Raw genomic sequence first — 24,872 nt, 5'->3', positions numbered from 1 at the left:
CAACGATTGGCAAATAAATATTTCAACGGCATGTGTAGTTATACCGCGAGAAGTAAACGTATAATATATTCTAATAGACCATATGGTATATCACCTGCAAAATGCGGAAACTAGGAAATCAGAAAAAAAGCACGAACCGCGCAACGTTGTGCACCGAAGCGCTTCACAAGTTAACCGCGTAGCTCGGTGGTCGGTTAATTTTATTCCCATATCTGTGATAAGGTGACTTTTTATATTACAGACACGAAGCCACGCTCGCCCGTTTTCTCTCCTAATACCATATCTGCAGTATAAATACATGAAACATTCGAAACGTGGGCGTTGCTCTTATCACAACGACGCTCGCCCGTTATACCTTGCACGTGATCATGTATCTCTGAACGCTCTACCATCCAGACCATTCTTATGGAACTCCTCTATTCCTGCGCGAACAAAAACGAGAGGGTGAAGAAAACGGCAATACCAAACTGATTATCGGACAAGGAGTGGGGAAGGGGGGATAGAGAAAAAATGAAATCGATTCATAACCGGCGAAGTCACTCCATTCGTAACGGCCCTTCGTGCCCTGCACTCGCGACAAGCGAAGGGTCAAATTAGCCGGGATGCGCCACATATGTCGATCCGGGTATATGACTCCCATTGGTCTGTGGCGCGTGGCTGTAGGAGAGCTAGTGAATCATGCCTATCAGGGCTTCGGAAGGCCCCTCCGTTCCCGGTGTCCTTCGATAACACAAACGCGACCGTTAGACACGTGGGAGTCTGCACATGGCGAATAGTCGCTGCATTAGTGAATACCTATCCCCACGTGAACGAGCGGCACGCTTGACAACGTGTGCGCGCGTGTGTGTGTGTTTTATCCAAACACATTGAAAACGTGTGTGTAAATTGAACACGTTCCATCCTAATCGTCGAACGTGTTGCGGACATGTGTGAGAGAACAGGAAGGTAGGTACATATTGAGCGGGAATTATTAATGGGGAAGGAGAAACTAAATAGGAATTAGGCCGTAGCTAATAGCTACTCGCTTATTTTGTCCCTATAGTACCAGATAATCCCACATTTTAGTAGATGGATTATTGGATGGGTTGTTTATAACAGAATTAAGTATTCTAATCGAGCGTGAAATAATTCTTCAACCCGTCACTGCGACGGTTCGGTCTTTTTCACTAATCGTCGTCACGCGTGGGTTGAAAATTTTCTTTTAAAAAATAAAGTTTCTCTGGATTTAAATTACACATATACTATACAACCTTCTCCGTCAATCATGTTCACGAAACTTCCGAGGCGATGAAGTATCGAATTAAGGATTTTGTTCCATATCGCGATGAGCTATAATCGAGAATGAAATTTGTCTGTCAGTATGTGCATTCCGGCGTTCACGGTCGGCGGATCTCAACCTGTTATAGCAGTCTCTCGGCAATTCCACGGAAAGACTTCACCACCATACACACCAACTCGAGGAACACATGGCCCTCTTCGTTCCCCCTTTCCTCTCTTCTTCCTCTTCTCTCTCTGCTGTGCCATGTTCTGGTTGCAATCGTCGACCTGGTGCAACGATCTCGCTTGCTCGCATGCTGCGAGTGTTTTACTCACAAATACACACACACGTACACGCATACGCATCACAGGCAAAGTTTTACCGGGGGAGTCACCGTCCGTAACCAGGAAGCCGCGCCGCCCCCGAGCAGCCCCTGCACGAAGTTGACCGGTAGGCACCCCGGGTCTTTTGCCCCGCTACTATAGCTGCGAGATCCTCTTACAATATCTTGAGCACGCGCCGCCGATACGGGGCGACATATGTCAGCATATGTGCCTAGCGCCTCCGTTTCGTTTTGGGTTGAATTAGCGGCGGTACCTTCATTAAAACCACGTCTCTGTTTACGACAAACCGGTGAGGTTGTTAGTTGGTTGCTTTGTTTCTGTCGATCCGTGATCATCGACGCTTGTACTTGGCTCAATGCGGTACACCAACGAGACCGAAGTGAAATCACAGGCAATAGCTTCGGAGGCATGTTTCCTTTGAACGAGGTCAACGACCTCTACCCAGTCCTTTCAACGAAATAACGTTAGATGTTCGAACTCCGTTTTATAGAAGTGTTGAAGTCACTTGACTTCTTGCTAGCTTCATTTCGAAGAATGAAGAGAGAGGAAGGAAGCTCAGAGGATTGTGGTAGGAGACGCATACCCTGTGGCTAACTGGTTAACACGTGTGTTAAAAGTTGAAGTTATCTATTAGTACTTTTACTTTATTATATTATAGGGTCTAATGCAACTAGTACGAACGCCATAACAAAAGTATGTCACCTTGCACCATGCAAATTTGGGACGAACGTTACGTCTCGTATATGTCTTGGAATAGCAGCTTATTGTTTTTTTTTTTAAATTATCTTCCCAAGCATTGTTTACCCTGGAAAATTTGTGCTGTTGAACCCGCATTTCGATGAGCTGTAACGTGTCAAGTTTCGTCCTTTTGTGTATAGAAAAGTATCGGAAGCGAGAGTAAGAACCAATTGACCAGTGTCATAAAATTCGCATAATATCATAGAAGCAAAGATCTAACGAACGATAGGGAGCAAGGAAGAGAGAGAAAGTCAGTGGCGTGATTAACTGTCTTACTGAGAGACGAGTGGCACGTGTCACGCGTGTCACACGGACGCGTGTTTCGCTCTCTTAGTTTCGTGGGGTCATTAGGTAGTCTGCAGGGTGCTTACTGCTGTGCCGATACACTCTGTAACGGCAGCTTGCAGTCCGTTGACGAGGACTGCTAACCTAGCAATCGATAACTCGACCATGTAGCTTCGATCGCCAGCGTCAGGGTTAAACTAGTCGAGGTTGTACGAGAGTCCCTTTCTTTTTGCAAAAATTGCGAACAATCGAAGGTTCGAGGTTGAAAACAACTCGACTGTTATATATATACGGGACTCGTATGTGAGTACTTCTGTTTTGCCGGAGTTGTCAAATCAAGGTTATTGTTAGTTGAGGTTAGTCTTTTACTGTCAATTTATGATCTATGACTGCATGATTGATGTGAAATATTTATTGATAGAATTGAAATGATGAACCAGACGAATAGAGTGAGTCGTACCATGACTGATGAGTGTCTGCGAAAGTACCTGAAATTTCGATCGATCAAGTTTGATCGAAATGAGTTCGAATAATACATCAATAGATCAATGCAATATTTAGCTATAATTTCACCATATCTCACTCTCAAATAACTATCTAGCTTACATTTACCCATCAGAAGTCCATTATCGAATTACAGTAGTAGCAGTAACTTTAGTTTTCCATCAAAGTTCAACGATCGGAACTTCTCACAGGTACATCACATCCTTCTTTTCTATACCTAGTACCTACTATTCCCTTAATCATGACACAGTGTCAGTTTGCCAGCATAACCCGAAAAAATTCCGCGTGTCCTCAGTCATTCCAAATACTTTTCATATCTGTCACAATATTTTTCATTCGTGTAGGCGTCACAAAAATCTAATGGAAGTATATTTGCTAGGTGGAGGGTTGACCCAAAAACGAATAATGAATTGAACAATGAACTTGAATGTTTTTAACCTATAATTGAAAACTGAGGACAGTGTACACAACAAATTGTTCCGGGGTATTCCCCTCTTTGTTGTTCTTGTCCCTTATTAATCAAGATCGTTCCGGTGTACTTTCTCTACTTTTTCCGCCTTCACCTCTTCCCACCTCTTTGCACGCACCTCGACACGCTCAAACCTGCCTGTAGGCATGGCATGCACATACGCGGCAGATATACGTAGTGACTGTGCACGCAGAGCATCGAGTGTAGTAAACGCACTTGTGTACCAACGCACGCACTCATTCACCGATGAACGCATACGCCGCGAAAGAATAAGGGCGACTGGCTCTGAACCACCTGGCACAGTTCAATACACGCCACCCCTATAGCCATGCATACCGTATACTTGTAGTAGGTAATACCTTGAGCGCCGTGACCCCAACCCTCGGACGAGGCTCGTGCCACGAAACATTGTCGTAGACTGCCAAGGTTTACCTCCTCAGCTGCCACGCTGACGCACTCCATGGGATCCATGGAACCAGCCACTTCTCCATACCTCCTCTTCCTACCTTTCAAATCATTTCCATCGAACTTGCCACCTGTGTGGATTCAATCTACCGATCGCTCTCGTTCGATCATTTCTAACAGCATCATGCGCCGTTCCGCCCTGTTTTACATGCATCGATATTCCCAATAACGTTACACTGAAAAGGGTTACTCAACTATCGAGTGGAATTAACCATCTTCAAACGCAAACCATTTGACGAACTGCGCTGTATAACACGCCTATCAAAGTATCCTTAAGAAGGCACAGAAATGATACTCCCAAGGTTTATCGAAAAAAAAACATCTCACTCAATGACGGGTTAACATTTTGCTGTACTAGTCGTGAGCTACGCCAGTGCCGCAAACAGGAGTCAACGAACACAGTTCTCTCGCCCAACCCTCTTTCTCTTCGCGTGGCTGTTATACCTATCGATTATTTATTTGCTCCCTCGCTCTTGGTCCCTTATTATCCCCCCCCCCCCCCCCCCCCTCCCCCCCCTACATATCACCCCGTATCAAATGCAATCAAACGTGCACGGTAGTCGCGGTATTGTCTAGTCGTAGTCAGCTCTATGCGTGTACCTACCTACAATGCTCGGATAGTTCGGTGTGCGGGCGGTTTGATCCTGCCTACTCCATACGATTATTATTCCTACATATGGGTAGGTATATCTAATTCGCAGCCTAATATTTCGTACGTAGTATCGAATAATATGGGCACATTCAAGATAGAAGTTAACGGATCAAGTTATTCATCATCGCTCAAATACCACCGCCATGTAGGTACACACGAATCGCGTTTCCAGCTGTTAATCGATCATGATCATCACCACTCAGCCTGATTAGAAAATCGTTTCGAATTCATACATGTTTTTTTTTTTTTACACGAATGATTTGTACCTTGATAAATTTAAAGAAACTACGACGGGCAGGCGTCAACGAATCGGATATATTTTCTGCACCTCATCAGCTGGAAGAATACGCAACAGTTCACCCATTTGACTTGCCGGCGTGAAAATCTTTTTATTGTCATGTCAGACTCGTGCTGGTGTGATAAACGTGTGCATAATATGCATAGCGTGCAGTCCTAGAGACGTGTAGTCGTCTCGTTACGTTCCATTATACATTCGATCATGAATCATGAATAGTTTGTTGACCTCTTCTCTTCTACTGTCTTTTTATCCGCTTGGTGCAGCAGCAGCGTTGTCCCAGGTGTGAAGTTATGTTTAATTGATGTTTTACGTCTATCTTTTCGACGATCGAACGGTCTATGCGACGTTACTGTGCAATGCATATTTCGATTTTCGGTACTTGAGAGCGGATCAAAAGTTGACATAGAATTAGCTGACCGTTACTTTGAGAGAGAAATTGGAACAAGTAAAGCGATTCAATTTCTACCAATTTCAACTTTTGTCTTTCAAAGTACAGCTTTCCTTGCTCCGAGTTTATTACGCTTGTCATTTATTTTTAGCCCCCCCCTCCCCCCCGCCGCCCCTTCCAGTGACTATTTCAATGTTTAAGAAACGGTTTTGTCTAAAAATAGTATGCTCTGCGCATCCTCTAGAAGAAAAATTCAACCCCTACAGGATCTTCTTGATCCCTCCGTTTTCGTATTTATTTTTACTCCAGCTAGGGAGAAGAGAGAGAGTACAGATTGAGTCGGGAAGCGAAAACCTATGTATACTGGTCGTACCAATTGTCACGTTCTATGTCACGTTCTATAACTAGAAGAAACTAGCACAAATTTGTTTTCATCAAATTAGCCGCAACTTCTTCGACGACTCATAGTGAAGAAATTAAAACGGTTAGAGAGGAAAAACGCTGAAGAATACGATATGACGTCATTGCAAGATGTGTCGTAGAGGCGGAAATAAGGGTCTTTGTCGCATGAACTGCGTGTCTATCGTATACTCACCTGTTTCTCGAAAGAGACGGAAGAGATGATAAAACGAGAAAGAAGATAGACGCGCCCCGGACATGGCGCGTGCTTCTTGGTGGAAACAGGATGAAGAGAAACGTTAGCCAAAGGAAGGAATCACAGCTGAAAGCGCTTCCTTCGTATACGATGCTCAATTACTTTGCGCCCCTTTTGCTTCACTTACGCCCACTATATGTATTATGTATACCTGTTCGTATACATTCGCCTGTCTGCGGGCCACGATGAATGAATTCTTACATTTGAATAAGGCCCCATAACAACATTCTGCCAACTGCATGGACATCCCAAGTCTCTCTTCTTCACCGTTAGCATCTGACAGTCTATCCTATGACGTACGCGTTGAAAATGTTTATATATGAAACTCATGTTGGCTCGCTTTCATTTTGCATGATGTTAAAAACGCGGGACTCCAAAATTGTTCCGGAGATATTTAATCCAATCCTATTTTGAAATAATTTTTTTTAACTAGTACTTCAAGACCTTCTTTCAAATTTAAATAATCATTTTTGATGGAGAAAAAAAGAAATTTGATCGTACACAAATCTAGAAAAAGAGAAACAATGCTCGAATCTATTATTATGCACATTTTTTCATACACGTTATATTTGATGAGCATAATCCTGGTACGAAAAATTTGAATCTTTCACGGCCAGAGTGTCGAGTCTACGGACTCCAGTTTTTTTTTCTTTTACAATCGTAAAATAATCGTGTATTTTCCGAGGCGAGAGTTCATTGCCCGTAAATCGATCACGTGGTTAATCGTATATCGGCGTCAGTTTTATCAGTTTATCAGTTTTCAGCAGCAGCTCCGGATCCACCGGGTGTGTCGTGTCTGTGAATTATGTGACCCTCTTGTCAGGCGCCAAAGCTGTGATAACCCGTAGTTGAAAATATTTATGAAATTTCAGGCTTGCCGCATCGCGCCGGATGCGAGTATAAAACCCTGCAGGGTGGTTGTGATATTGATACACACAGTTATAACATGTCGCGCAAGGCCCACGTGTTGGTGTAAGAAGCCATGCAGCCAACGGCGCGCGATAACTTCCTCCGGATGTCTGATGGGGGGCTACATGAGCGGAACCCTCACCTTAAAAACACCGAACCGCGGTGCCATGTGCGCTCCATTTACTCGTCCCCGATCCTGCAGTACATTTCTCAGGAAATTCCCTTCCTAGTTTCACCTATTTTTAGAAAATCAAATCACACCTCAGACACGTGTCTCCTCTCTAAAAGCGCTCCAGTTTCCCTTATTCGAATGTTCGTTCAGCTGCCAAGCTTGGCTGATTCCACTTTCGCCGAGTCACGTGTCATCTAGATGATGAATTTATTCGCGTGGGCGGTGTTCGGGAATTGTTGAGGTATCGAGGAACTATCATTTGTTGTCATTCCAGAGCGTCGTTTCAACTAATCATTGTCAACATACGTTTTCAGCCCCTTTTTCATGTTTGTTGTTATCGAAATTATACTCAAAAATGTTCGTATCATGTTCCATTCTAATGTCAGATCACGACAGTGATAGAGGTTATGTTCAGTAAATTTTCCAAGCTATTAATTAATGCCTTCGAATGAACTGAGAAGTTAATTAATAATTAGAAAGATATTGCCAATCGAACGGGTATCAACGCTATGTACTTCATGGCGAGAAAACGTTGGCCTGGATGTTCCTTGAGTTATTCCAGACTCGTACCACCAACTCCCTCTCGCCAAGGTATGCTCGTCGATAATTCTGGCTGACCACCACTCACGACAACTTCCACCCTCTTGATCTTGAGGAAAGAAATCAGGGTATCCAGCTTGTTCCGTGGTTGATTCTATCGGCTGCCAAGGGATCGGTTACTGGGACTTCCTTTGGTACTTCCCAGTCGGTAAACACAGGAGCAGTCAGCTGTTCCTTAGCATCGGCTGAGCCAAGCATACTTGAGCCAAGTGATCTTCCTGACTTCCAGACAGAGGATGAGACCAAGAGTTTTCGGTGCACCGGTGAAAAAAACGCGGGAAAACTGGCGTAGGTGGACAAAGTTCCAAGATTTACCACAAACACGCTGGTCATCCATTCCTTTCTTCAAGTTTCAACTTAGCTTACCACGTGATTTCAGTAAAATCAGCAGAAAATAGGACGATCTTTCGATTCAGAACCAGATCTCTCGATTTGGACTTGAGTATCTGGCGATGAGCATGACAAAATACGATTAGTTACTTATTTTCATTTGTGACCGTGGTGAAATGCTTTAAAACGTTCTAACATTTGGTTTGAAGATCTGATTGCTAGTTGTGTCGATCGATTAAAAAGGTATCAAACGTGCACACAAGATGCAATATAAGAGGGCACCTGGGGGGTGAAAGATGAAATTTTATCATGCACATCTTCAAGTTGAGGAGAGTAGAAAAATTTCCGTCAGTTACGTTCATCACGGTTTGCTCCCGTGCATTCGACGCTGTATGCAGGATCAAATCCTCCATTTATCCCCGTCTTCTCCCATTTCCCACATAATTCCTGCAATAACACGTTAGGGTGACACATGTGAGGTCTGGTGTAAATATATGCAGAGAGAGATTTTTGTCTGCTGGATGCGTTATAAGTTTTACATCTAAATCTGACTTAAGAAAAACTTTGCTTTGCGTTCGGATGTTTTAGCTTGTTGATTGTGAAATTTCATTCGCATGTCGAGAACAGAGACTGTAGAATGATATTCTGGGTTTAACTTTTCCTGCTTTTTACATCTTTAACTGTTTTTGATAAAATCGCGTATAACAATGTGTACGACGGGACTTTTACATTTGTGCATGTAACGAAAAAAGATTTGTTTCGCGAGATTGGAAAAGACTTGACGAATGACTGTTGTTTCAACAATTGGGTGGACTTGATCAAATCCTTTCCAGATTGTGTTCTTGTGAAGTCGTGTCTCAGCTCTTGACGGTTGGATTCAACAGATCAATCAGTAAGCCAATATACGCTCATCTCCACTTATCTCTAATCCGTGCACAGCAGAAACTTAGTTCTTGAATTTACGTTACGCGGGATTTCTAGCATGTGCCTGCCACGTGATACCGGAGTTTTTCTCCACCCACGGACCGCCGCCCCGTCGCTGTAACAAGAACAACCCTGAATCCGTTGGGGGTTCCCTGGTCCCTTTGTGCCGTGTAAAAGGTTCGTACGGGTGTCGCAAAGCACGTTGCAAGTCCGTGACCGATTTTGGTTCGAGGAGAGGGTCTCTTTTGCACCCCCCGTGAACCTTGGAGTCTGGCGTGAGCTGACGAGTTTGCAGGTCGCGATATTGGGGATGAAAATCCCGGCTGGGTGCTGGGGAGGAATCGACCGACCAACGTACCTGTCAAATCCAGCTCGGTCTTGCGCGTGCAGGTATGTTCGCGGTGAAGAAATAATTTTAATTGGGTTACGAGACCTCACACATTGCACTGCGTCAGCGAATGTTTCTTCTATGCATTTCTCGAGACTGAATTTAAATAACACCGATTCAGTTCTCGCTTTACTACTTTATTCACGCCAAAAGTATGGGCAACAACTGAAACGCTCACTCTCGTTCATTGTGGTATAACTTACGAGCAGGTCAGCTTACAAGGCTTCAATTTACCACGTAACGTTTCAACTTATACGGTCATACTTCACTCCACTTGACCTCGTATTGAGTTATTACTCCTTGACACGTTTCGGGACTAGGATTTTAGCCGTTGGGCGTTACAATCTGTGAAAGAAACGAGGCAATGCTCTACGAACAAGCAAACTTCAATACGTGGTTACAACGGTCAGAACTATTCTGATTATATACGAAAAATTTTACGGGTACGTGTCACCGAAATGAGTCAATTCTTGTAATGTTAATAACAAAATATTGCCTGCAAGAAGTCAAAGAGTTCTATTCACACAAAAACTTACTATCCAATTTTGGTATAAATCCCAACAACAAGTCAGTTACTTGAGCGTCTCATTTCCGATGATGCTGGCCATGGTTTTTAATTTAGCGAAAGACAGTAACTTGGTCAAACCGCTTTACAGAGAACTAATTGAGAATAGTTGTGCTAAAAAAAAAAAAAAATAAAAAATAAATACATAAAATACATAGTACATAGATAGAGGTAAAATTGATTTTTCATCCCCCTGTCTGTACTCCTCTTATACACACACTGCAACCGCTTTCGAATATCACCAGCCCTCGACGAAGCTTCCGAGATGTGCAGCGTGTAAGGTTGTATACAATATCGGGATGCGCGCAGCGTGCGTTTGATGCGTGATATCGTGTTCAACCGCGTTTTTCATATGGTCGGATGGGGAGGGTGACTGTACCGCCATAGGGTGGCCATAGGGTGGCCATAGGGTGGACCGAGGGGGTGTCTGATAGGGGAAAGATACGCGAGCAGCTGTCCCGCACGCATGATTCACGCGCCAACTCACGTCTGCGCGTGTGTTGACTACCTACCGTTTTATCCTGCGCATTGTGACGTCGTGCACGCATTCGCATTGCGCGATGATCGTTTTATTGCGCACTTTTGACCCGGCTAGCAACGATATTTTGACTAATTTCTTGTCTCCAGGAGTGCATAAGTTGAAACAATGAAAAACAACAACAGCAAGATTTACATCAGCAACAGCAGCAAGAATTTCGTCCGCTGATTGTCAAATTCTTGCTGTCTTTTTATTAACAATTTTTATCGTTGATCCAGCTAGTCAGCGATCCTCTTTTGTTCAGCCTTTAGAATCCGTTGGGGGCAGTTAAAATGTTGGCCTCTTACCGATTCCCGAAGCATCTTGGCTCGAGAAAAGAGTAGAGAAAGTTTTGGGAAACAATACTGCTCGAGGCTGTCTTCTCCTGTCAGGTATGAATTATACACGGTTATGGCCGGAAGTTGCGGCGGAGGGCTCGAGTCGTAACGCGTTCAATGTGAATATGTAGTGTAAAAATCGTTTGCAAACCACATCAAGGATTTTCGCTCAATACAGTCCGTTCCAACTTCATGACTTATCGGGCTTTACAGTATCTCGAGAATAACCTGAACTGACAATAATCGGGCGATTAGAATTATAATTATCTATTGTCATTCAAGGTAGAATTTTGAACATGCGATTCTCAAGAATTTCAATCCTTGGTTAACCTTGTGCAAACAAGTTTTTGTTTTCGCCGAATGGTCGCTTACGAAATTCGACTTTCAAGTATATCAACACCGATTTGATCGAACGTCGTTATTTCATGTATTACTCAAGCAATATCACGATCAGCTTCTTTGTTTCCTGCTGCGGATAAAAGTGGAAGTTATATGTCCCGCTTTTCTTTTTTATTTTTATTTCGTTCATGCCGCGTGCACACTTGCCAGATTTTGCCGAAGGCCAAATGCGGTTTATGCCTTTTTACGGGGTGGTGTATCCCCCATATAGGTATACAAAAACGATGCGCCACATATGGGGGCGCACATGTGAGAGGGGGTCACGTGTCATCAAGATTCTTTTGTCCAAAGATTTTTCTATGATTTACATTACCATGAGCTAATGCTGAGGGGATGTTACCCCATGGTATGCAACGGCGAACCGGGCCATATTTATCGTTCGTATGTTAAACCCTGGCCAATTTCTGTATACTCCTAGGAAAAACTGGTTGATTTTGTTAATCGCAAATAAATTCTATTTGCTTACGAACCAATTCAAAATATGTTCGTCGTAATGCGTAAGCAAGTTTTGTTTCATTCGATCATAAACAATAAAATTTATTCATCGCCAACTCAAGATTCATTATCAAAGAAATTTTTTGATTTTCTTTAAATCTGTTGATAATTATGTGAAAATGCGAGGTCTCAACTCCTTGGAATTTTCTACATTATAATATATGTCTCCCTGACTTTTCACCGTAGATGAGTAGACAATAAAAAAGAGATCGGGCCACGTGTATTCGATCTGTTACCGCATTTTTTCTTTGGAACCTTATTCTCGAAGATAAGGGATGGTTTTGTCTGGAGTCCTGGCCAGCGTTTTTTTTTAGCCCGAGGGCCCTCCGAGCTGACTAATTGTAGTCTAAATTTCTTTTTCTTTTGGATTAGAATTTCCATAGTAAGCTACGAGAAGAATGGAGGTCAAGGTCTAAATACTTGGTGGAAAATATCCCTCCAAAAAATATATAAATAGCTATTCACAATTTAGTATCTTGATCATGGAAATTTGGCACTCTTTCAAATTGAGAGTTAGTGAAATATATTTTTTTTCTTAATCGCGGGCTGAAAGTGCAATTTGGAAAAACTCGGGTGTTGTCGTAAGTCATCCAGCTGACCGTAATTTTTTTTATTGATTATAGATTTTTCCGGGTCACCAGTTGCCGAGGCTTCGAATCACCAGACAAACCAAAGGTGAGCATGTTTTAAAATTCCATAGTCTAGTGTATTTTCTGACTCTGTTGCTTACGCGAGTATCTCTGTACTTACAATTTCTGCGTCACCTGTGCTATAAGAATAATCCTGCTTCCCCGTCTGGGGATTTAAATCGGGGACAAGGTCTGGCTCGTTCATGTTCCCATGCCGATAACGCGTTATTCGTGCAGCAGCGATGGTACGTTGAGAAATCAGGACTCCCGCAGTCAGCCTTAAACTCGAACCGTTCATCTCAATTCAAGAAAGCTCTATGCACACAGGTATATTACCTGCATGCGTGGTACCTACCGGTTGACCGCGGGTCAGGTAAAAGCGGCTTATGCCGCGCCGCCGGCCGACACGCCATCTTTAAAGATTATATACCGCCTGCGTGTGTATTCCTACTCCGTGAGATAAGCGTTAACGAAGAAAACTAATTGGCTGGCAGAACAAATTAGGTTATACCTATACTACTGCGGACATGCCGGTGGTACTTTGCTCGGTCAAATGTTAAAACACCCATCTTCTTCCCTTTTTTAAATATTTTTTCCCGCTTTTTCACATTCAAGTGTTGCTGAGATTCTGATATGAGAGTAAAAAGTACTACGCCATCGTTGTAAGGACGAAACAAATTAAAATTAAAATCCAACAGTCAACTTTCAGGGAAAACTTTTTTTACTTATTACACTTTGTGTACAGGGTTGGACTTGGTTGTAACGGTCAGTTTTCCACTGTTAAACTCGACCAATAATGTTGAAAACATTTTCTCACATGACCGAAGGATGAAAGTAACATTCAGGTATATAATTTTGAATCGCATGCCTAAACCCGTGTAGTCGACTTATCGGTAGTTTCACAGAGCCTGAACGGTTCCCAGATGAAAGTATTTAGCCTGTTTGACAAGGCGCTTGGAAACGATTGAGGAGCAGTAGCAATTCTCATGAGATTCGAAATCCCGTTCGTGGGAGATTGTATTGAGAAAATTTGATATCCATTGCATTCCAAGGATCTCTACGACCCTCGATCCCCACGAATTCCCAGTGGCGCCTTGTTCGGCGCCCTGCAGTCGTCGGTGGGCATTTCCATTAAGAAATTCGGTTCTTCTCATCGAAGGAGTTCTAGGAAAGTATTACAAAGAAACTCTGTCGATTGCTAGTGGGAACATTGCGAGGCAAGGCCGAAAAGACACTTTGCGCGGTCGCTGAATGAGTACAGGAACACGAATCCTGCATGAATACTCCGGAGTCCTCGTTTCCTACCCAGGAGAAACTGCCAGAGGACAATACGATTTTTAGCCAGTTCCCATGAGCCTCAACGCGCAAGTCTACAAAACACGACCGGATAACCTATGGCAGCCATGGTTCGAATGGATGCAGTTGGTGGTAGTGTGCAGATAGATAGATAGATAGACAGACTCGTAACCTGGCCCAACCTGACGCAAGGCAGCAAAACCAAACGAAGCCGAACCTACACGCATACTTTCGCAGGATATAAGTTGCGTGTAGGAGGATCAATGAGGCAGGTACGATTTTTCACAAAGGAGTCGAGTTCTTTCGTACATTTTATACTTTTATTTAACAATTAGCTCGTCAGGTCCATCCAGTATAGCTTATAGTTCCAGAGGATGCAACGAGGCGCCGCGCTCTGCTCCTGCTTAGGGTTGTCCGCGTTTATACCCACCCTTACAATCGTGGTCAGTCCTACACCGAGGTATTGCCATAGAATGAAAATGCCTTTCAGTCACTCCCTTCTATCCTGTACCAATCCGCTTTATTCGTCGCATTGTGATGAGTTTGAATATCTGTATGGTTTTTTTTTTCGTTTTTTTTTTCAACCATAAAAACAGCGACTTTTCGCAACCGACCGTTATTCAAGGTATTGACCTAAAACTTTCGAAAAAGAATGCTCACCCTATTAATATAGTTATATTCTTCCTTTCGAGTCTAAGACCGTGCTTGAATAATTCCAGGAATGCTGTTCGGGTCTTTAATTAATCTTCCTAAGAAATAATTGATCGCGAGTGTTGCATAACATCCTGATGTTGAGTTTCGCGGCGTTCAGATTTAAGTTTTGAAGCATTTTTTTCCAGTCAAAATCTCGATACGGAGATTTTATTGGGTGCTTGATCATCGCGCGTTTTCATCGCACGTGTTTCAAATATGAACATCTATTTCTTCGGTAGGAATATTCAACGTTACGGAGGTTTAAAAGTAACGGTATTTCCATTTACGCGGGAAAAAACAGGTACCTACTGGAATTCTGTTTCAGTGTAGCTTGAGAAAATTTTGCGGTTCAAGGCATCTGGAAAGCCTGGACCGGGTCAGCTGATCCTCTCGACTGGTCAACAATGTCGGGTAGTTGGTGGCGGTGGACTAACGTATTTCACACCACAAAGCAGAATCTCTTTCAGCGTTTCGAGATAAGATAATACCATTCTTTACTGTCCGGCTAAAAATCTTTCCCTGCAATTCATATTTCGGTTTCTTTGAATCGGGGCGTTTCTGTCGCGGGGGTTTCTACACACTGATGCTGCCTACCCTCTTGTATCCTTAGAATGAAAATTGAATGATGCTTAGGCGTACTTCCATTATTCGTATTGTAATTATTCACATTGTTGTGGTAATCTCGGATTCTTAAACGCGAGGCAACTCTTTAAGTAAAGAAGGGTTTAAAAAGCTTATAAACCGTGATTGTCAAAGGGTGAAATTTCCTTCGAAAGGGTCACTGTGCACGCGTGAGGTTGCTGTCCAAAAAATTTTTGCTTACAAGTGTATGAAAAACACCCGCAATGATTGCCGGAGGTTTACACTTTACGTTGAACTTGGTTAATTGTTGTTGTCTTGTCATTTGTTCTTTTGGGTGAAAGTAGAATGAAAAAAACCTTTGCTCGTAAAATCCATTTTTTCCCGTCGTGATTGTAAAAGACCTTTCTTTTATATGCATTTTTCTTACTTTGCGAGAGGATGCAAGTTTCTTGGACGTCGATGTTCGTCATAAAAGATCGGATGTGCATATCAGTTGTCAAAACCGCAGTGTATCCGCATCGTGGTTCGCGGAAGACCCTGTACCGATGGAGTATCGATTGGTGGATTATTGGCTTCTAAACTTAATGTAAATTAATATTCTTACAGGAGCGTATAAAGTACCGAGATCATCGGTCTTCGCCCAACGAAAATCTCTTCACACGCTACATTGCCTAATAAAGTGTTCATCCGGTCCACTCATGTGCACTGAGACACTTTTCACCTTTCATATTACCGCAACTGCGGCGTGTTTCGTGAAATTGATGCTTCGAGACTTCTTTGTTGTATTTACTCGTATTCTTACAAAGTTAAAGTTATTCGTTTTGTTCGGACATTGCAGTTGATTTTTTCATTGTCATTCAAGTTCGTACGTCAAAGTTGCGTGAAAGTACAAAGTCGAGAAGATGTAAGGCTGACCATGGTTAATGAAATTATCCATTCAAGGGTGAAAGAGGTGTGTATTTGTAATACATCTCGGATACTTCCTGCAGCAAGAAAGTTTCGGTGGTATAAACCGGATGTCGAGTAAGGAAACCCCTTTATACGATCATTTGTTCACCGCGAGGTATTCACTTACTGAAGCCCACCAACAAACCGGCCTACTCCTGACTTTTTATGAATGCCTATACCCACTAAAATGGTCCTCATACAGTACAAGCTTCAAGGTTCCTAACTTTTCAATTTTTTGGCCGCCAAGAAAAAATTGCTCCACCCTCCCTCAAACAACTGAACCTTTACTACTTTGCAAACTTTTCGCTTGCCTGCAAGGCTGCAGTCCGGGTGGTCAGACCCTTACCGATTAAACTACGATAAGCTCAATGCGTTTCCTCAAAAAGATGATTGTGTGCGCGATGGGAGGTCTCAGACTCCTACTCCTCAATCATTATCCTGGCTGTAACGTTCCATTCAATCCTCGTGACACACGTTACCTTTTCCCTCTCTCTGCTGCAAGATGACAGTAGACAAACAAGACCACCTCTAACTTATCAATGAATTATCCAAATATCCTTGGACCGAGTAACAAAGTCGATCTACAATGTATACCGTCTAGACTCTGGATCCAGTGACGACGAGGCCCGGCATAATAATTGTCTTCGTGAAAGCCAGTTTCTTTTACATTTTAAATATCCGATCTAGGTAACCGCGCACGTATACAACGTACACATGCCTATATCACCATGACAAATTCACACGGTACACACCGCCGTTTGTCCGTTAAATAAAATACCTTGTCGGGATGAAAACTTGGACCCAGATCACAATTTTACCAACAAATTGATTCTCTGTCTAATCGTAATTGGGAATTCGGCATATCTGTAATGTATTTAATTTAGTGGGTTGTAACTTTTCCGGAGATTGAACCGGTGCCATTGATCGTATAATTACATAGGAGGCTCTGAAGGTAAGAGATAGTCCTGGGACAGTGAGAAATAACGTCTTGTGGTCCTGTGGGCACTGTAAATATCCAGAGAGTTCCTAGAAGGTCGAAAACTCGAAAATGCCGGCACGAATTTTTTGTGGCCTGCGATACCTCGTGTCCTTTCAATCTTTCGAACCGTTCTTTAACGCAGAATTTTTCGAATTGATCAGATCTTCAACGTATTCTGCAAAAGTTGAACACTTTGGTAGATAGATCCGAGAAAGAAAGGAATCAACTTGTGAAATTATTATACGTTACTTTTCGCGCACTGTCTTTCTTTGGCAAATGTTTTTACCACTGGTTGAAGAGACTATAAATAAGGATAAAACTACTGAAGTATTTACTCACAGGACTAGCCGAATGGGATTCTTGTTAAGATTTGCACATGAGCGAGTTGTAACTTGAAACTATTTCCGGGGAGTCTAGGAGTGAAAAAAACAAGATTTGTGCGAAATGTAGGTGACACAATTCCATTGAAATATCTGTGAAGGGGCGTAAAGACTTGACCAATTTGAAAATGTGTTGTGCCTACTTTTCCGTACGACCAGACCGCCATGCCATCCCGTACCTACTCGAGGTTTTACAATTCGAGGAAGCAGCATAAGCGAGTCTGCGTCTTCTAGAAGCATGTTCACGAGGCCCCGCATTAGGATCAACACACGTGCAAAACATTGCCGGGTGTGTACATCCCACCGACAAAAATACCTCTGACCACCTAAGCGTGCGTATTTCGTAGTATTTGCCGTTTCATTCAGTAAGCCCGGGCTTCTCTGCATTCATTCACAAACTCAAGAAGAGATCCCCTTCCTCTCGCTTCTTCGTACACAGCAGCATACGTCCAGTGTCTGCTTACTTTTTTAATCCGTGTTTAGTCGCGGCCTGTAGGTACCGGCGGGAAATGGTCTCGTAAATCTAACCCAGCCAAGAATGTGACCTTGGATTTATTACCGAACTTGAAGCTCTTCGAGATGGATGGATGGATGGATGGATATTTCCAATTCTCACGGACATGTCAATTTCAATCTATTACCGATGGTCAGAGTTCGTCTTCAAGAGGAAAGTCTTCTTGACGCGTTCACACTCCGTGATGCAACCGACGCGGTTTGCTCCGCGAAGGATCAAAGGATGCCTGGGCCGGATATATGCTTTTCAATACCTCGCGGCTTTTATAAGCTCGTTGTTTTGCGAGTCGGCAGGTTCAGCTCCTTTGTTTTCTCGAGAGGCGAAGAGAATGAATTTCGCATCATTTTAAGTCAATGCTCCGTACACTCTGGAGTTTGTGCGTTTCACTTTTTGCATGGCCATGCTTACACTTCGGCATGCGAGCGCTTTTCCGACTTGCTTTTCACTTCAAGATCAAACATCATGACCCTCTTGTCGAGATTCCTGCGTATCTTACTAATTATCACTTCTGAGCGCAGCGGATGGAAAGACGCCAGTGTGTATTCGATCGTCGTAGAGTTGAACGTTAAGAGTTTCGCTGTTCCGGAGCAGCCATCGAGCCTTCGTAAGTGAATCCGCTGTTGCTCCGCGCCCGGATTCGTGAAGATGGGTATCCATATTTTCACAAGTCGTCCGGCCTTTTGCCAGTTTACGTTGTCGTTATATAACCAGAGTCCCAAGTTCGAAATGATCGTTACCTTTCATCGTCTTCCTCTACTCCGTTTTCAGCCCGCTATCTTCTTCGTACCGTCACCACATCCTTCTCGGTTTTGATCTTCCTTTTCCCCTTCTGGTTCTTCACTCAACCGCATTCACATGGCTATTGTTCATACCTTTGTTGCATTTGGGTGCAGACTGTCGGACGATTTCGGTGCTGAATCTGACATTACGGATCTTCAACAACGACTGAGAGTGATCGCGCTTCTTTTGAAGCAGCTGATTACGAAGCAACTTGCCTCTTCGTTATAGTCTTCGTATAATAGGTACGCGGTGTTTCTTGCCGAGTTCTTTGCCCGATTCTTTAATTCCCTATTTACTTATTTCTCGTTTTGGTTGTTCCGTCCATTCTTTCTTCCTTTCTTTCGCCCCTCGCCTCCTTCTATTCTCTTTTTAACGTTCCCGATCTGGCCTTAGCCCTCGGCTCACCTTCTACTTCAGCTTTGGCGCTCATCTAAATTTATAATTCCCCACCAAACCGCCCGTCCTCCACCACCGCATAGACCCCGGTAAGCAACGTGACCGCTGATCCCTCTTTTGTTTTTCAAGGATCGCTATCCGAATCGGGACCTTGGACTCGGATCAAAAACCGAACGATAATGTTCATCGGTGTTTTTTCAAATTTTCGGTATTTTTTTAAAAAAAAGGTCATCTTTTTATCCGGCTAATCCCTTTCCATTTTTCACAACAATTCCGTTTGTTGTGAATTCTTCGACGGGGGTTTGAGTACCGCTGTACACGAGCCACCGGGGAGAGAAAATACTCTTGGTTTATTTGTATCGCTGTGGGTTCTTTCATCTCTAACGATCCTTCGCTTCCCACTCCCCGACCGCCCTCCCTCGCTCTCAGACTCCAATCTTTAGGTTTCTCTCTCCCAGCGTTTCTCTCGCGCCGCGACCGTTAAAAAACCGAGCAAAACGACGTGGCCGTCTCCCCCACCAGGAATAACGCCCACCTAGGACTCCTCGACGCACACGCGAGTGCAATGCGTGACATGTGCCCACGCAAAATACACGACGCACACGCCCTGGCGCGTTACCGCTCACACTTATATATCTCTCTTCCCCTTTTACCCGACTGAATATAATAATAATTCACTTTTTATTCGCTCTTTTCACGAGATTTAAATGTCCGGAGATTTGGTATCGGTGAATAATTCAAACTTTTCCCCCCGTGACTGGGTACGATTCAGCATTCAGATTATTTTTCGATGTTTTCTTTCGAATCTCATTCATTTTCACCGTCATTTTTTTTCACCTGATCATTTGTTTCGGAAATGCTTGACGAAAATTTTTACGAAACCGGTTGACATTACTCTGATGAAAAATCTCGCACCCGTTTATTTATTTTTTTTTTTTACCGAGAAAGCAAAATAGTCGATTTGCTAGTGGAAAGTGGAAACTTGCAAACTCACTGACGAGGCAAACGAAACGGCGCGGCGAGTCATTGCTGACTCTCTCATTCTTACCAAGGACTACGAGAATAAGGATCTCTGGGTATACCAGTCGAAACACTCGAGTGCTGCACTGGGATATAATTTTTGGGAAAGAAAAAATTATTCGACAGTTTTTGCAAGTATGTTATTTCACATTGAATGGATCAGGTATATTGTACGTGAAAGATTATAGATTTGCACCTGGCTTTTTTCGAGGTAGGTACCGCAAGTACATTGGTCATGCCAAGTTAGCGACGTCTCTGTGCGTCAACGGTCTCGTTGGCCGTGGTGTAAGAGAGAAAATGATCCGTGTCACCCGAAGAGGCGATGAAAAACGTTTCACCAGACTTTTGTAACAGCCTACAGGACTTCAAAGGGTTTCAATTTTAAACGGGCTCCAGGGTGGAATTTTACTTGAAACTGTGACATCCCGTGGCAAAAACCATTTCTCTCTGGGAATATGGTCGCCGTTCTTTCGCTCCTGAGGCGGTCGTTAAAAGGTCTCGCTAATGGGGTGGCTGATTTACAAGCAGAACTAGAATACCCGGTTAACGATTATCTCGCGGTGTGGTCTTCACGCGCGCGCGTGTCAAGTTTCCATCAATTCTTCTACAATCTGAAGTATGGAAAAGTGGGAAACAACAATACTGTACGGAGAATATCGCGTTGTGCCCTTATACAAGTTACAGTTATAAATTATCACTGTGAACCGTTTGCACCTGTGTTTTGCATGGATAGTTTTTCCCCGGATTGAATCGCTTCTAAAAACAACGCCACCGTAACGATCGGCTTCAATCGTTATGCGTTATAGTTGATTAGAATCTCAGTCAACGGAGAGGAAAATAGTAAAAGTACATATAATACCGTCTTTGTCCCTCGACTGAAATGATAGGACGAAGAAAAACCTCCTTTTCGATACATTGAACTCGAAGTCCTTAACGACGTTCGAATAACAGTGTCCGAGTACCACAATACGTCTCGATTCTGGCATAATGGTAACAAACAAGTACAGGCATCAACTATATGCTTCATAATCCTTGTCGTAGTACTGGACTGCAATTCATACCAGCCAGTCTCAGCAGGGACAGGATGTGGGTGGTTGGCTTATATTCCATAACCATATAGCTCGAGAGTTGAGGTTGCTGGTAGTTTGAAGGGGAGGGGAGTCGGGTTATGTGGGCTATCGTACGTACGTGCTCTCCGTTGTTTCTTAACTATGTACTTCCTCGGCAGGGCATGTACATATCTGCAAGGTAAATAAATAAGTGGGTGGATAAGTTTATACCCGTGTACATATACGCAACGACATACGAACTCCTTTTGGTTGTACCGTATTATTGTAACGCATATTCACATTGGGGCGCGTTTGTAAAGCGGAACTTGTTTGGTATCTTTGAACGCGGTAGTTCACGTCCACGTCTCACCGTTGCGGTTTACGGTTAAATGTATATTCTTCTTCTGCGACATCCCCTTGAGAAACACAGAGAACCGCCCGTGTGAGGACTCGCGTTAGCACGAGGTGGATGAAAGTGTAAGGGGTGAGGAGTGACTATCAATGGGCGAAAGCAAATGAGGAGGACACGAAGTCTGGCGGAGATGGTGGAATCGAGGAATCGATACCGCGACTGCTTTATAGAGATCGACCATTGGGAGGCGTCACACTTGCTTAAACGAGTTTTCGACCTGCACGCGTATCGACTGTCTCTTGTTTTCTCCCCGCGCGTATGTGTCGTGGATAGACCTTGGCGCCTGGTAGTCGAGTCGAAAGGCCGAGAAACCCGAAGGGTCCAGGGCTCAAAGAGCCGCAAAGGACGCCAATTAATGCAGTCCCACGCTCGGTTTACACCCACCGTTAGATAAATCGACCAGATCATAGGATTTCTCCAGATTATCATTGACAAATACGTATCGTACAAGTTTTTCTTTCCCGTAGTGTCGATTCAGTTTTCGAGCAAAATACCAGCGTCTTCTCTCTCTCTTTTATATTTTACTCTATTTGGTTATATATCTATAACCAGTTGTCGAGTAAAAGTGAATCTGTATCACACTCATTCTTGAATCCACCGCCACGCAAGGCTCTGTAAAGTATAGACTTCATTCAGGGGGGTGGGGCAAAAAATTGGAATTCGTATCGTCATCCTTGTAAAGCCGGGACATGATGATGTTTCTCGAGAGAAGGAAGAAGACCTCGTATGAATTCGAGGTGACTTTGACTTCCTTGCGGAGTCCCTGGGTCAACTTCCATAAAAAGTGCATCGGCGGTGGTATTTTTTATTTTTATTTTTGGATCATAGTTGTTTTTTTGTTATTAAAGGAACCCTCTTCATCGTGCGCAGGTTACACTGTTAATAATTTTTCCCGCTCTGTGAAGAAGTTGTCTTGCCTCAGACAGTCTAGAATGAATATAAAACAAGAAAAAATCAGAACAAAAAAAGTCCTACGACGTTTTGTATACTGTGTGGATCCATAAAATCAACTTGTAGAAGTGTGAAGAATTAACGAATTGTAAATTCTCCATGATTCCAATGTGTGAGTTGGCCGCTGAGGCTCGAGACTGGCGTCGGTGGCTGTAAGGAGCAGGTACGAGACAGTAAAGACTTGAGCGAGCAAGGTTGCAGGAATGGAAAGAAAATTTTGGCTCTCGGCTGTACACTCCAGGCGGCATGGCAGGAAGTTGCTAGTGAACTTCTGAAAACAAACAGTACCTATTAAGAAAACGAAGGCCTGCGCCTCCGATTTCCTTTCAGTGCCGGTCGGCTTGTACCATCCTGAAACAGTGCGATAATAATCCTGAATATTGTACTCAAACGATTTTTTTCCTGCAACATACAAAATTTCATCTTGAGCGAATTCCGAACGTGTGGGATAAGAAAATAGATAAGAGTTTTTTTTTCCACGTGAGATGTGTTGTATGTAAGAGAAAAATGTTCAAATCCTGATGTAGTTACCGAACACTTGGTAGACGGTTGAACAAATGACGGCTGACTGGGTGCAGTTATCTTGAGGCACAGCTTGGAAAAGATGTAGATACAGCTGATCCTCCGAAGATGGTGAAGAGCGCCTCGTATTCTCGGATTCATGAAAGACTTGAGAGAGATAGGGAGCTTGTAATATCTGAAGAAGGCGGACTTTAAACGCTATCTACTCAGGGAGATAATAATATGTTTGTACTTGGAGCCTTTGTAGATGTATCTCTGGCCCATTGCATGTGCACTTTGTATACTTAGCAAATAGGAAGATCACGGACGCTGCGATGAGGGCGCAATAAATCACACCCAAAAAAAAAAGAACGGTAAAAGAAAATTAAAATCATATGGGGGACTGCGTCAACTATATAGTAGGGCCATTTGAGATCTCAATGAAATTGACAAACCAGTTTAGACTGGAGTTTCAATCGTTTTTCAAGAATTTTCAGAACGCTTGATTTTGTGCAGATCGCCACCACCATAAAATTGGCTCTTTCTCTTAGCAGCAAAGAAATGAGCGGACAAAGAAAGAAATTGTTTTCAAAGTGTGGTGAGTCCGACTTCTAGGTATGTGTGGTTGGAAGTCGGTACAAAGCTCGATGAATGTAAATTTTTCTTTACCCAGATTCGAGAAGTTCGAAGTATCAGGAACAATTCTTTGGGATTCCTTGGCAACAGATCTGGCCGACGGGGGAGTGAGCTGTTCTCCGATTGGTTAAGATTTCCCGCCAACACTGTCAGGCAACCGGCTAGAGGCCTCTCAGCTGATCAGTGTGTTGTGTCTGGTGCAGCGTCTGTGTCTTATACTAGATGTGTGTCGTTCTTCCGAGCTTAAGTTTCTCCCGCCTTTTTCCTTTTCGTCCTTCTTCCCTTATATTCTGTGAATTCAAAATTTTTCACACAAAATTTCGGCTACAGGTATGAAAAACCGAGTAAAATTCTAAGAGCCGGTTGCAGTCTCAGCCTCGCGAGTTTCTTCCATCGATAGATAATGAAACTTTGACTCTAGTTTGGCATTCGAACGCTGAGGAAACGGAGTCGAAAGATTAATCCAGGGGGAGGGTGTGGCTCGGGTTACCAGCCCTCTCCCCAACCCTCGAGAAGTTCCTCGGGGGACAGTGGAAGCCGGGAACTGCACCGAAAGCCCGGAGAACACGAAACATCTTTTAAAGGGATCTTTCAATAAAAACGTCATAAGCGCAAACAGCCTTTTTCCGCCTATAAGGAGGGGTGGGAGAGAGTGAAACGGTTGATCCCAATCAGAATTCTCAGCTGAACCTCCTCGAGGAGGCGGCTGGAGTTGGCGGCAGGTAGGTGTGGGAAGATGTTGGCCACTTTGAGTAGTACCTGCCCGCGCTTCGGGCTTATTCGCCGGTACCGGGGGTGTTGTGTACCTGCCCTTTGGAACTGGAGAACCTGCGCCAGCAGCTATTCTTTTCATCTTTTCTCCTATTCATTCCTCCTACGCTGTATGGGACCTGTTACGAAATCCTGTATCCGAAACCCGTGAAGATGAATGATAGATTGGTTTTCTAAAGCGCATTATCGTCTCAAACCGCGGTCGAAGTGGTAAGCAGGATGTAAATAAATTACATTTTTCACCTCTTCAAGGTTCATGTGTGATAAGTGGACATCTTCGACTTATTGCGAGGATCCAAATAATCAGTGTGTGTATCATTCCGCGACGCAATTAAAGCGGTAACAAAACCACAGTGAAATATTCAGCCTTAGTGTCGGGGTTTTGTCCTCCCAAAATTTAGGAAGAATTGAAAACAGTTCAGGAATTGTACTACGAAGTCAAGATTTTCATGTGACTTTTCAACATCTCGGCGGTTAGAGAGGGAATTTGTAATAGATCACCTTAGATGTCCTTCGGAATTCTAACTCCTCCTACATTATACACGCTCCTATATGGAATGAGATGATTCTGAGTTCTGAGTTGAAAGGACTCATTCGTTGGTTGCCCGCATGTGGGGGCGATGGTACATTCTGAGACATCCT

At 43.5% G+C, this 24,872-nt stretch overlaps 1 protein-coding gene across 3 annotated transcripts in view; it reads left to right on the top strand.

Moving 5' to 3' along the window:
- The window catches only part of LOC124222504 (M-phase inducer phosphatase), an 89,394-nt gene that overhangs the window by 13,622 nt on the left and 50,900 nt on the right, over positions 1-24,872 (top strand). For all 3 annotated transcript variants that reach the window (XM_046633547.2, XM_046633546.2, XM_046633551.2), the window contains exon 3: positions 12,317-12,368. In XM_046633547.2, the coding sequence (XP_046489503.1) occupies positions 12,317-12,368 (52 nt within the window). The remainder of the gene's footprint in view (positions 1-12,316; positions 12,369-24,872) is intronic.

This window comes from Neodiprion pinetum, chromosome 6 (assembly GCF_021155775.2).
Source record: "Neodiprion pinetum isolate iyNeoPine1 chromosome 6, iyNeoPine1.2, whole genome shotgun sequence".
In the NCBI taxonomy this organism is placed as follows: domain Eukaryota; kingdom Metazoa; phylum Arthropoda; class Insecta; order Hymenoptera; family Diprionidae; genus Neodiprion; species Neodiprion pinetum.
The sequence above is the reverse complement of the archived record's forward strand: the minus strand, read 5'-3'. Positions and strand labels throughout refer to the sequence as shown.